Genomic DNA, 12,963 nt, shown 5'->3' with positions numbered 1-12,963 from the left:
AACATGGAAACGGCCTTTCTTTTCCAGAGTGGTAAAATGGTCCCTTGCTGCTAATGTGAATTCACTTCACATTCCTCCCTTGCTAGACTCAGACCAGTGATAATATCCGTACTGTCCTATATTTGGACAGAATACTTAATCCTCCCAAATGTGAAATTAACTCACAACTACTAGCTTTATATTTTTCACGAAAATCTTCTCCTAAAAATAAAAGGCACATGTTTTCTGAGGAGCAGGAGAGCCAGCTCACTGGAGTCAGATGATTTACCTCACAACAATAGATGAGAGGAAAGCCTAACTCCAGCTTCCAGCTGCCAGGAGCCTTTGTTTACCAAGAAGCTACTCTTTTTTTCTTTTCCTATTCTTTTTTTTTTTTAACTTTTATCTTTGCTCTCTTTTCCTTGACCAAGTAAGTATAATTGAGTGCAGAAATAGCATATGGTCATTATGATCTGGACTTATATCCTAAAAGCTGAAAAACTTTTTGGTTGATCTTTATAGAATAAAAACAAAACAGAACATTTTTACCTCTTTTACAGTGATTCCTTACCTTTTTAGAATTCTTTGATTTTATTGATACTTCTCCTCTCCCAAAAGTACCTTACCACAAATCTGAAGTAATATAGGTAGTAAGACTGACAGGAGAGTGTTATGATGCTGTCCTAGGACAGTGGGACTAATCTACAGCAAGAAACACTTTCTGTCCCAGGCCAGTACCCAACACATATACAGAAGTTATGCAAAACAGCACTTTCCCCTTCTGCATGCATGACATCTGGTGTTTTCTTTATTAAATTTGTCAAAATACTAGTTCAGGTTTGCCCAACTAATATCACAATCCAGCAATGTTAAAAAGTGTTGCCTTAGGATTTATTATTTTCAGAGTTGAGTCCCTGATCTGTACATATTTTAACTATATAACATTTAATATTTCAAAATATGATGCTCATTTTAAGTACTTATTTTTATCTTGATTGATTCTCAGTAGGGCAAGATAAGTTACATTTTTATTCGTCAGTGTGACGGTAGTTTTAATCCAGTAATAAGGGGCTCATGGTTAAGTTCTTAAATTGAACCAGCAAAAGCAGGAAAGCAGTGATTGCCAGCCTCAGGTGCTGACAGCAGGAGTCCTTTTGTTTGTGGCCACGTTGGAGGTGTGGACGTGGATGCTGTTTTGTTATGTCTGTGCTAAAACTCTATTTCTCCAGCCTCTGTTGCATCCAGGCATCCTTGAGACTTGAGGTAATGGGAAAGTTGTGTCTCTCAGGTTCTTTACGTGATCATTATTTATTGTTTTTCTCAACAGTCTTCCCCACTTTAACTTACAGCAGACACTGTTAACAGTCCTGCAGGGTAAGGGTGTCCTGTGGGTGCCCAGGCTGCTGCTGACCCCTCTGGGGCACCTGGCTTTGCTCCCTGCAGATGCTCTTCTCTGTCCCTACGATGAGCCTGGTTAGATTTTCTCAGTGGTGGGTCTCCAAGCTCATCCTGCTGCCGCCTCCCCTTCCTGACCTTCCCGCCCCTCACTCAGCCCAGAGACCCCACACTCAAATGTGCAAGCCTGAGAGCCAGGGCAGCAAGTGCTCCAGAGGACCAGCTGACCAACCAAGGAAGTCAGTTATGTGTCTTCTGATTCATTCCTGTAGCCGCTTCTGCAAGGCCTGGAATGGAGAGAAACCATTTTACTGTGAGTTGAACCTATCCACAGACCCACTCAAAATAATGACTGGAATTTGGCCACCTCAAATAAATTCATACAACTTGACTTCGAGTCTTGAAACCTGGGTTCAACTAAATTGTTTTTTGTTTGTTTGTTTTCAGAGTTTCTAAAAAGGGACAGTTCAAAAAACTAATTTGCATGCATTTGAAAAGTGTTAACATCGTAGGAGGAATTCAAGAAACTTGTTTCTAGGTAGTAGAAAATTCAGTATTTCTGTGTATTTTTTTCACACCTAAAGCAGTTAATAACAATTTAGCAATATCATATATCCAATCAGTGTTCAGTCAGGAGCCAAGCAAATATCTTTTCAGTTGATTTTTTTTGATGAGTAGCCAAACTGTGCCATTGCATTGCATTTGGTTCATATGTCTCTTAAGTAGCGTGACCATATAATTTATTGTCTAAATTAGGAAACTTTTGATTAACAAAAGACAACTCTATTAATTATTATGCTGGGACAACAGGCAGAAACCTGAATTGTCATGGACAAATTCTACTTTTTATTTTAATTGTGGTAAAAATACATAACTTTACATTTACCATCTTAACTGTTTTTAAGTGTGCAGCTCAGTAGTGTTAAGTATATTCACATTGTTGTGCAACAGATCTCTAGAACTTTTTCATCTTGCAATACTGAAACACTATACCCACTAAACACTAATACTCCCTCCCCCTTCTTCCCAGCCCTTAATAACCACCTTTCCACTTTCTGTTTCTATGATTTTGACCACTTTTGTTACTTCATATGAGTGGAATCATACAGTACTTGGCCTCTTGTGACTGGCTTATTTCGCTTAGTATAAGGTCCTCAGGGTTCATCCACACTGTAGTATGTGACAGGATTTCCTTCTTTTCAAAGGCTGCATAATATTCCATTGTATGTATATGCCACATTTTCTTTATCCATTCAACTATTGATGGACATTTGGGTTGCTTCCACCTCTTGGCCATTGTGGAAAATGCTGTGATGAACAAGGGTGTGCCAATAACTCTTTGAGATCCTGTTTTTAGTTCTTTTGGATATATACCCAGAGTGGATTGCTGGATCGTATAGTAATTCTATTTTTAATTTGTCGAGGAAGCTCCATACTGTTTTCCCTAATAGCTACACCCACCTGCAGTGCACAAGAGTTCCGACTTGTCCACATCCTCCACAACGCTGATTTTCTGTTCTTTTGATAGTGGCCATCCTGATGGGTGTGAGGTGATATCTCATTGTGGTTTTGATTTACGTTTCCCTGGTGATTAGTGATTTTGAGCATCTTTTCATGTGCTTATTGACCATTTGTATATGGAGAAATGTCTATTCAAGCACTTTGCCCATTTTTAATCGGGTTATTTGATTTTTGTTATTGTTGTCAAGTGGTAGAAGTTCCTTATATATTCTGGATATTAACCCCTTTTCAAATATATGATTTCAGTTATTTTCTCCCATTGTGTAGGTTGCCTTTCACTCTGTTGATTGTTTCCTTTGACATGCAAAAGTTAAGTTTGAGATAGTCCTGTGTGTCTATTTTTAATTTTGTTGACTGTGCTTTTGGTGTCATATCCAAGAAATCGTTGCCAAAACCAATGTCCTGAAGCTTTTCTCCTATGTTTTCTTCTGGGAGTTTAATAGTTTTCAGTCTTATGTTTAAGTCTTTAACCCTTTTTGAGTTGATTTTGTGTATGGTATAAGGTAAGGGTCCGACTTCATTCTTTTGCATGTGGATATCCCGTTATCTGTGCCTTTTGTAAATCTGTAGAAACAGAAGCCCACCAGCTGCTGAAGTGGCCTACCCTTCAGGATAATACAAATCAAACTGAAGACAGGTTCCAAAAGGCAGATGCTTCTGCATCACAGCTGTCAGGTAAGTGAGCAGATTCAGCACTCACAGCCAGTGTCTAGGTGACCCAAGGCAGCAGCTAGTGCTGTGCTCAGGGAAGGGTGGTCATTCTTTGAAAGTTTCTGGAGTTTGCTTTGTAATAAGCTATCACTGGATCAGAATCAGCCAGTACTTTTTCAGTCCTTAACAAACAAGAGTTTGGAAGAGTCTTCCCTCCTGGATATGTGCCAGCCCTGGCATGGCGATGGTCCTTACAGGCCCTTGGATTATACCTGGCATGTCATGATAGTAACTTGTCGCTAAGTACCACAGGAGACACCCCAAATTCTTTCTTTTCCCACATCTTCCAGTTTCTTAATCATCAGTGGCGGACATCATCCTGGGCTATTTTCCCTCACCAGAATGTTGGAAAACTTTGGGTTTTTTAAATGAAAAGACTGTAAATCCCAGGAAAGCTAAATTTTAAGCTTAAATGTAGTTCCTTCAATCTAGGATTTTTGTTTTAATTGTAATTTTCTTTGTTTTCGTATACTTTATTGCATTTTTATTATTTTCATTGGTTTCTATTTTATTACACCTTTTTTTAGTATGTCACTTCAGCTCCCTTTGTGAAAGTAAACGGATTCATACAGAAGGAAGTACACCTTAGTCACTTCCTTATCCTTACAGAAACCACCATTCCATAATTTCACCCATCAGAATGAACAGTGATCTCTTAACATCACATAATTCCCAGGCCATATCCAGATTTCCCAATTGTCTCAAATATGTCTATATCAGACAGGCATTTTTTCGAGGGACATGTGGTGCATTAGACTTAGCTGTCTGTCTTCAGAGAGCTATTTCCTAGATAATATTAGTGTTAGAATTGGTTGCTGCAAAATTCTGTTATTTTGGTTGTTTTGAGGATTCAGTGAACCACTGCAGGCGAAATGCCCAGCACAGGGCCTGTTAGAGAGCAGCCCTCGGCGACTGCTGGCCGCGGTGGTGCTGGGTGTTATGTGAACTCCGCGAATGTGAGACATTGTAGTTGGCTGAGGTATGAAGCAGGGCCTCTGCCCGATGGAGGGCTTCATCACTTTGGAAAGATGTAGCACTCGTGAGCCCTTAACTGTTTGCTTTTCACCACTTTCTTCACATTTGAGTCACAGAATTAGAATCCAGAGAGATTTGGAAAGTATTTATCCAACCCCCTCATTTCACAAAAGGAGGCGACAAGAGAGTAGCACCTCCCTCGGAGCCTTACAGCCAGTTAGCAGACACGCGTGGTTGGAAGGTGACTCCACAAATCTGTGTTTGGTAAGTTTATTTTATATGGATAGTTAATTGGACAAGTTCAAAGGATGAGTAAATGTGACATAAGTTGTAGTCCCTTGGATGTATATCAAAAATGTTGGGGGCCGGCCTCACGGCTTAGGTTAAGTGCGCGTGCTCCGCTACTGGCGGCCTGGTTCGCATCCCGGGCACGCACCGACGCACCGCTTCTCCGGCCATGCTGAGGCCGCATCCCACATACAGCAACTAGAAGGATGCGCAACTATGACATACAACTATCTACTGGGGCTTTGGGGAAAAAAAAGGAGGAGGATTGGCAATAGATGTTAGCTCAGAGCCGGTTTTCCTCAGCAAAAAGAGGAGGATTAGCATGGATGTTAGCTCAGGGCTCATCTTCCTCACACACACAAAAAAATGTTGGTACTATTAATATACTAATGATTAATGTATTTGTTTATTAATTTATTCATAAGTGAAGTGATACTTTATAGGTTGTATAATCAAGCACCCCTAGATTCAGTTCCCTCACTCCACACTCAAATTTACAGTATGTGCTTTGCAAGATTCCACATTTTCCTGCGTTGGGATCATAGAAGTCCTTCTGGTGGTGTCAGCCGTCTCTGAGGTCAGAGACGGCCTCTGGCGTTTAGTTTACGTGTGGTCACACAATACTTTTCACTCTCACTGTCACTCTTTCGCTCTCACTCTCTCGCTCTCACTCTGATCCTGGGGACTTCTCTGAGCTCCAAAGAGAAGCAGGAGGTAGGCTGGCAGGGTGGAGGGAAACGGAAGCCACGTACCCCGTGGTTAGCGTACCCTGCTACTGCTGTTACAGGTAGTGGTGAGGATGGGCACCCTGAACTCAGGAGCCACCCCAAATCTGACTATTGAAGAAGCAGTGCATGTTTCAGTTACTTTCTGCATCAAATGTGTTAGGTCTCTGCCTCTGGACCTGTCACTAAGGAAAGCCACTGCAACCTTGCGCCTTCCTTTCCATGTCTGAAAAGGCCTTATGCTGTTAAGCACATGGAAACCCTGTTCAGGCTGAGCACGGACACATTGTTAAGAGAATGGCTTGGCTGCAGAGGTTACATGCAGGCAAGCAGGTTACAGGATAGAAACTCAGCAAATGCCTTTTGCAGAGACACCCATGCACTCTCTATCCGTGATCTCAGGTGACTGCCAGTTAAGAATCAGACTTGAAGCAGAAACATCCAAGGCTGAAGTCACCCAGGGGGCAGAGGTCAAGGATTGCCCTGCACGCTGATAGCATCATGGGAACAGTCTGGTTCCCCTGGCTCCAGGAAGAGGTGGATTGTGCATCTTCCCCATCAACTTTTTCAGGCTGGTTAAAGAGTGGCCTTGATGGTTTTCAATGGAGATTCAGTCTCTCCTGGGAGATGGAAAAACAGAGGATTTGGCAGAGGGCTTAAGGGTGGGTGGGGTGGGTAACTGTCATCCAGCGGTGTCAGTTATTTCTGAGACCTGGTTCCCAGCACCCATTATTTTGATGATCCCTTGCTGCCCATGTGTTATAACAAGGTGAATTATCTAGTGCATGGTGCTGTAGTAGAGACCCATGTGCTCACATGTGCATCGTGGTCATTTGGAATAGAGCTCTTCGAATGATTTTATTTTTTATTTTTTGTGGCTTCTAAGTATCACCGGAAAACGCTCCACTTGCTTTCAGAGTTCTATCAACATGTTCCTTGCCTCAGAAGCTCCCTGCCTTCTGTGGCTTGAGCAGCATCTTCCCCTGTTGACATTGTTTCACCAAAGTTATTGTGAGCCCTCTTCTTCACTCGTTGCTGTGTGGTGGCTGACACTCCCTCTCCATGTTTGTGCTTCTCACAGGTTTGAATATTGGCAGCGGTACCTTCAAGACAAAGACAACTAACAAAATCGCTTCGGAAGCTAGCTTTTCATCTAGTGAAGGAAGTCGTTTGTCAAGGTAAAGTCGTGAAAGCCTGTCTAAATAGCGGCAACAAGATGAGAAATGTCGCTACGCAATGAATTAAACTCCGGCTGCGTGTTATTTTGTTTTGTGACTTGATGGAAGGTTATGGTTTGGGGTTTTGTTTATCTAAAATAACAGTTGAAACTTTAGTCTACCTTTGAAAATATTTGCACCAGAGCCAAGTATTGTTTTGCAGCTGTTGTTTCCTTGGTTTAAGACTCAATTGACACCTCAGTGAACGACGAATTGGCGTCTACAGCTGCTCGCAGTAGGGCTGCTTAGAGACCACACAATGGAGGGTGTCGGAAAAGGGCAGAGAGAAAAATGTCAGGCCTTAAAGGAAATAAAGTGGCCTGTTTCTTCTTTCTGAGATGGCTGATACATATACTAGCAATTTCTGGTTATTTGTTTTTGTATTCCTGTTTCTTACCAAGTATTTGGGCTAAATTATTCTTTCCTTTCCTGATACTTTCTTCCTTATTTTCCATAAAGGACAAAATGTATTTTTTCAGTTTTGTTAAACAGTAGAACTTCTTGTAAGTTTTTCAAGCAATGATAAGTGAGTTGTGTGCGAGATTTGTCATCAACATAAAATACTGATCAGGCAAGGGCACTGAGTCACTGGGGAAGAATTTATAGATGGGAATGGAAGCAGTCACCTGCTGAAATACCTCCCTTGTTGCTTTGGGCTAAATATCATTTAAAACAGCCCAAGTCTCCTTTAGTAATAGCATTTCTCATTAAAAAGATGTCCTTTAGATGACTGCATTCCATTTGAATTAGTTGCTTGCCCCTCATGAAATTTTAAAGCAGGAACTTTACATTTCTCATGTTCCTTAATTTTGATGATGAAGTTTAACTTATTTATTCATTTATTTAGTTGCTTCTGCTTTTGGTGTCAGATCTCAGAGTCCATTGCCAAATACAAGGTCATGAAGATTTATGCCTATGTGTTCTTCTAAGTGTTTTATAGTTTTAGCTCTTAAATTTAAGTGTATGATCCATTTTGAGTAAACTTTTGCTTATGGGATAAGGTTAGGGTCTAACTTCATTCTTTTGCATATAGCTATTCAATTGTCACAGCACCATTGGCACCCTTGTGAAAAATCAGTTGACCATAGGTGTATAGGTTTATTTCTGGTCTTTCAGTTCTGTTCCATTGATCTGTATGTTTGTCCTTGTACCAGTACCACACTGTCTTGACAACTGTTGCTTTGTAGTAACTTTTGCACTTGGGAAGTATGAGTCTTACACTATTTATTCTTCTTTTTCAGAATTGTTTTGTTAGTTGTAGCTTGTTGCCTTAGAATTCCGTATGAATTTAGAATCAACTTCAGAGTATAAGTTTTGCATTTCTTTGGTTAATTTATTCCTGGTTTTGGATACTATTGTGAATGGAATTGTTTTCTTAATTTTACTTTTGGGTTTTTCAATGCAAATGTATAGAAATTAAATTGGGTTTTGTATATTGATCTTGTGTCCTGCAACCTTGCTGAAGTCGTTTATTACTTCTAATAGTTTTTTGGTAGATTCCTTAGGATTTTCTATATACAGGATCACTTCATGCAAATAGAGATAGTTTTACCTCCTCCTTTCCGATATAGATGCCTTTTATTTCTTTTTCTTGCCTGATTGCCCTGGTTAGAACCTCCGCTACAATTTAGAATAGAAATGGCAAGAGTGGAAATCTTTGTCTTGTTCCTAATCTTAAAGGGAAACCATCCAGTATGTCACCATTAAGTATGATGTTAACTGGAGATTTTTTGTAGATGCCCTTTATATTGAGGAACTTCCCTTCTGTTCCTAGTTTATTGAGTTTTTTTTTAAATCATGAAAGCGTGTTGGATTTTGTCAAATGCTTTTTCCTACATCTGCTGAGATGGTCTTGTGATTTTTTGTTTTTCATTCTATTTGTATGATGTATTACATTAATTATTTTTGGATGTTAAACCAACTTTGCATCCCTAGGATAAATCCCACTTGGTCATGGTGTATAATTCTTTTTATATATTGCTTGCTAGATTCAGTTTGCTAGTATTTTGTTGAGGACTTTTACATCCATGTTCGTAAGAGATATTAGTCTGTAGTTTTGTTTTGTTTTCTTTTTTTTTTTTTTTTTTGGTGAGGAAGATTAGCCCTGAGCTAACATCCGTTGCCAATCTTCCTCTTCTTGTGGAGGAAGATTGGCCCTGGGGTAACATCCGTGCCCATCTTCCTCTATTTATTTTTTTTCATATGGGACACCGCCATAGCATGGCTTGACAAGCGGTACATCAGTCCATACCCGGGATCCAAACCTGTGAACCCTGGGCCGCCACAGTGGAGCGTGCAAACTTAATCTCTACGCCACCAGGCTGGCCCCTGTAGTTTTGCTTTCTTGTGACATCTTTGTCTGATTTTGGCATCAGGGTAATATTAGCCCCATAAAATGTGTTGGAAAGTGTTTCTTCCTCTTTTTTTTTTTTTTTTTTTGGAAGAATTGGTATTAATTCTTCCTTGAGTGTTTGGTAGATTTCAGCGGTGAAACCATTTAGGCCTGGGCTTTTCTTTGTGCATAGTTTGTGGATTACTGATTCAATCTCTTCACTTATTATAGCTTTATTCAGATTATCTTGAGTCATTTTTGTAGTTTGTGTTTTTCTAGTAATTTGTGTATTTCATCTAAGTTATCTAATTTGTGTACTATTATTCATAGTATTTGTTTATAGTCCTTTTTGTTTCTGTAAGGTTGGTAATCTTGTCCTCTTTTTTTTCTTTTTCTTCAGTTTTGTCTTTTTTTTTAATTGATGTTTTAATAGTTTTTAACATTGTGAAATTTTGGGTTGTACGTTTTTTTTGTCCATCACCATATATATGTCTCCCTTCATCCCTTGTGCCCACCCCCCACCCCCATTGCCCCTGGTAACCACAGTACAGTTTTCTCTGTCCATGTGTTGGTTTATATTCCACATATGAGTGAGATCATACAGTGTTTGTCTTTCTCTTTCTGGCTTACTTCATTTAACATAATACCCTCCAGGCCCATCCATGTTGTTGCAAATGGCACGATGTTGTCTTTTTTTATGGCTGAGTAGTATTCCATTGTGTATATATATACCACCTTTTCTTGATCCAGTCATCAGTCGAGGGACACTTAGGTTGCTTCCACTTCTTGGCTATGGTGAATAATGCTGCAATGAACATAGGGGTGCATAAGGCCCTTTGGATTGTTGATTTCAGGTTTGTTGGATAGCTTCCCAGTAGTGGGATAGCTGGATCATAGGGCATCTCTATTTTTAATTCTTGGAGGAATCTCCATACCATTTTCCATAGAGGCTGCACCAGTTTGCATTCCCACCAGCTGTGTATGAGGCTTCCTTTTTCTCCACATCCTCTCCAGTGTTTGTTGTTTTTTGGCTTGGTGATTATAGCCATTCTACCGGGCGTGAGGTGATATCTTAGTGTTGTTTTCTCTCTTTTGTTTTTGATTCAAGTAATTTGAATCTTCTCTCTTTTTCTTGGTCAGACTGGACAGAGGTTTGTCAATTGTGTTGATCTCTTCAAAGAACCAGCGTTTTCTGATTTCCCTTTAGATTTCTTCTTCGACTCATTGGTTATTCATGAATGTGTTGTTTAATTCCCACATATTTATGAATTTGCCAAATTTATTCCTACTATTGATTTCTAATTTTATTTTATTATGGTTGGAGAACATACTTTGTATTATTTTTATGCTTTTAAATTTATTGGGGTTTGTTCTATAGCCCAACATTTGATCTGTTCTGGAGAATGTTCCCTATGTACTTGAGAATGTATATTCTGTTGTTGGATGGAGTGCTCTGTAGAAGTCTGTTAGATCTGGTTGGTTTGTAGTGTTGTTCAAGTCGTCTATTTCTGTGTTGATCTTCTGTCTAATTGTTCTATACATTATTGAAAGTGGGGTGTTGAAGTCTCCAACTATTGTTGAATTGTCTGTTTTCATTTCTATTAAAAGTTTCATGTATTTCAATGCTCCGTTAATAGATGCATATATGTTTTTAATTGTTATGTCTTGAACTATTGACCATTTCATCATTATAAAATGTCACTGTCTCTGGTATTCTTGTTTTAAAGTCTGTGTTGTCTGATGTTAGTGCAGCCACTCCAGCTTTCTTGTGGCTGCTGTTTGCATGATATTTTTCGTCATCCGTTTACTTTCAGTGTTTTTGTCTCTGTGACTCGCGTGTGTCTCCTGTAGACAACATATAGTTGGATCATGTTGTTTTTAAATCCAATCTAACAATCTTTCCCTTTTGATTGTTCAATCTATTCACATTTAATGTTACTGATAGAGTTGGATTTACATCTGCCATTTTAGTTTTTGTTTTCTATATGTATTTTCTAATGTAGCATTTTAATTTCATTAGTGATCTGTTTTTTAGTTTTTTTGAATTTTTTTAAGTACTTGCTCTAGGGTTTACTATATACGTCTTATCAGCTTTAGATTTGTACTAGCTTAATTTCGGTAATATGTAGAACCTTTACTGCTATGTAGCTTGATTCCCATGTTCCCTTTTTTTTTGGTATTGTTGTTATATGTATTATATCTGTTAATGTTAACTCAACATTGCATTGTTATAATTATCATTTTACCATCTGCTGTCATTTCCTTAGCTCATTGCAACTTTGCTTCCATCCACCTCCTTTTGGGCTGTTACTAGGAAATATATTACACTTATATTAAATTGTGCGTTTTAAGCCATGATACGTTGTGTGATATTATTTTATACAATTGGTTTTTAAATCAGTTAAGAATAGAAAGGATAAAAAATATGTATAATTACCTTTACTGGGGTCACTTGTTTTCAGCCTGAAGAACTTTCTTTAGTATTTCTTGTAAATCAGGTCTACTAGCAATGAATTCTCTCAATTTTTGTTTATCTGGCAAAGTCTTTATTTTTTCTTCATTTTTGAACAGTACCTTTCCTGAATATAGAATTCTTAGTTAACAGTTTTTTCCTTCAGCACTTTCTATGTGCTATCCCACTGCCTTCTGGCCTCCATTGTTTCTCCTGGAAGCCAGCTGTCAGTCTTATTGGGTTTCCTTGTAAGTGACTCATCATTTTTCCTCTTGATTCTTTTAAAGATTTTTCTCCTTGTCTTTTACCTTCAGCATTTTTTACTCTGATGTGTCTGTTTGTGGGTCTCTTTGTGTTTATCTTACTTGGAGTTCTTAGAGCTTCCTGCATGTATAAGTTATTGTTTTTTAATAAATTTGGGAAGTTTGGCTTTATTATTTCCTTGAATATTTTTTCTGCTCCTTTCTCTCCTCTCCTTTCAGTACTCCTGTTCTGTGTATGTTCGTGCATTTAATTGGTCCCATATTTCTCTCAGGCTCTGTTTATTTTTCTTCATTCTTATTTCTCTCTGCTCTTCAGCTTGCGTAAATTCTATTAATCCATCTAAGTTTGCTAATTCTTTCACCAATTCAAATGTACTGTCAAGCCCCTCTAGTTGAATTTTTGATTTCAGTTATTGTAGTTTTCAACTCCAGAATTTCCATTTGGTTCTTTTTTGTAACTTTTATCTTTGTTGATATTCTCTATTTGATATAAATTGTCATCATAACTTCTTTTACTTCTTTAACGTACATCTCTTTAGTTCTATGAACATACTTATAATAGCTACTTTAAACTCTGTTCTGTTAAATCTAACATCTGGATGCTTTCCCAGGCAGTTTCTGTTGCCTGCCTTTTACCCAGTGTATGGGTCATACTTTTCTGTTTTTCTCCATGCCTGGTAGTTTTTTGCTATAAATAGGACATTGTAGATAACATATTGTAGCAACTCTGGGTGTTGGCCCCCCACCCCCAGACTCTTTCAGGGCTTGTTACTGTTGTTTGTTTATATACCAGCTGGATTATTTTAGTGAGATGTATTTCTTCCTCACTGTGTTAGACCTCTGATATTGCTTCTCTGGGTGGTGCAGTTTGGGGCCTGCCCAGAGCCACCCTAGGATGACAGGTATAGGTAGGACTCTCTCCCACTCTTGCCCTCATTACACCCAGCAGTTAACCTCCACTAATTGTGGCCCATTGCTGTGTTGTTTTCAGCAGTGCCCTGGGGCATGAATTCCTCTACAGACTAATCCAGTCAAATAGTGGCTCCTGCCGGGGATTAGTTTCTGAGGTTAATGTTTGGTACTTGTACGAACCCCAAGAGGGCTC

At 39.0% G+C, this 12,963-nt stretch overlaps 1 protein-coding gene across 3 annotated transcripts in view; it reads left to right on the top strand.

Moving 5' to 3' along the window:
* LOC147911353 (centrosomal protein kizuna-like) overlaps window positions 1-6,776 on the top strand; it is a 98,672-nt gene extending 91,896 nt beyond the window's left edge. Inside the window, exons 17-19 of one of the 3 annotated variants that reach the window (XM_087428044.1) lie at window positions 3,466-3,570; window positions 5,997-6,131; window positions 6,676-6,735. In XM_087428044.1, the coding sequence (XP_087284170.1) occupies window positions 3,466-3,570; window positions 5,997-6,088 (197 nt within the window). In that variant the 3' untranslated portion in view covers window positions 6,089-6,131; window positions 6,676-6,735. Of the gene's footprint in view, window positions 1-3,465; window positions 3,571-4,691; window positions 4,846-5,996; window positions 6,134-6,675 lie in introns of those variants that run through there. The other 2 variants (XM_087428042.1, XM_087428043.1) reach the window with 2 other exon arrangements.
* Window positions 6,777-12,963: the final 6,187 nt, after the last annotated feature.

Source organism: Ceratotherium simum, unplaced genomic scaffold (genome assembly GCF_057802395.1).
Source record: "Ceratotherium simum simum isolate JZ-2026a unplaced genomic scaffold, ASM5780239v1 HiC_scaffold_43, whole genome shotgun sequence".
In the NCBI taxonomy this organism is placed as follows: domain Eukaryota; kingdom Metazoa; phylum Chordata; class Mammalia; order Perissodactyla; family Rhinocerotidae; genus Ceratotherium; species Ceratotherium simum.
Note: the sequence above shows the minus strand (reverse complement) of the source record. Positions and strands in the feature narration are given on the sequence as shown.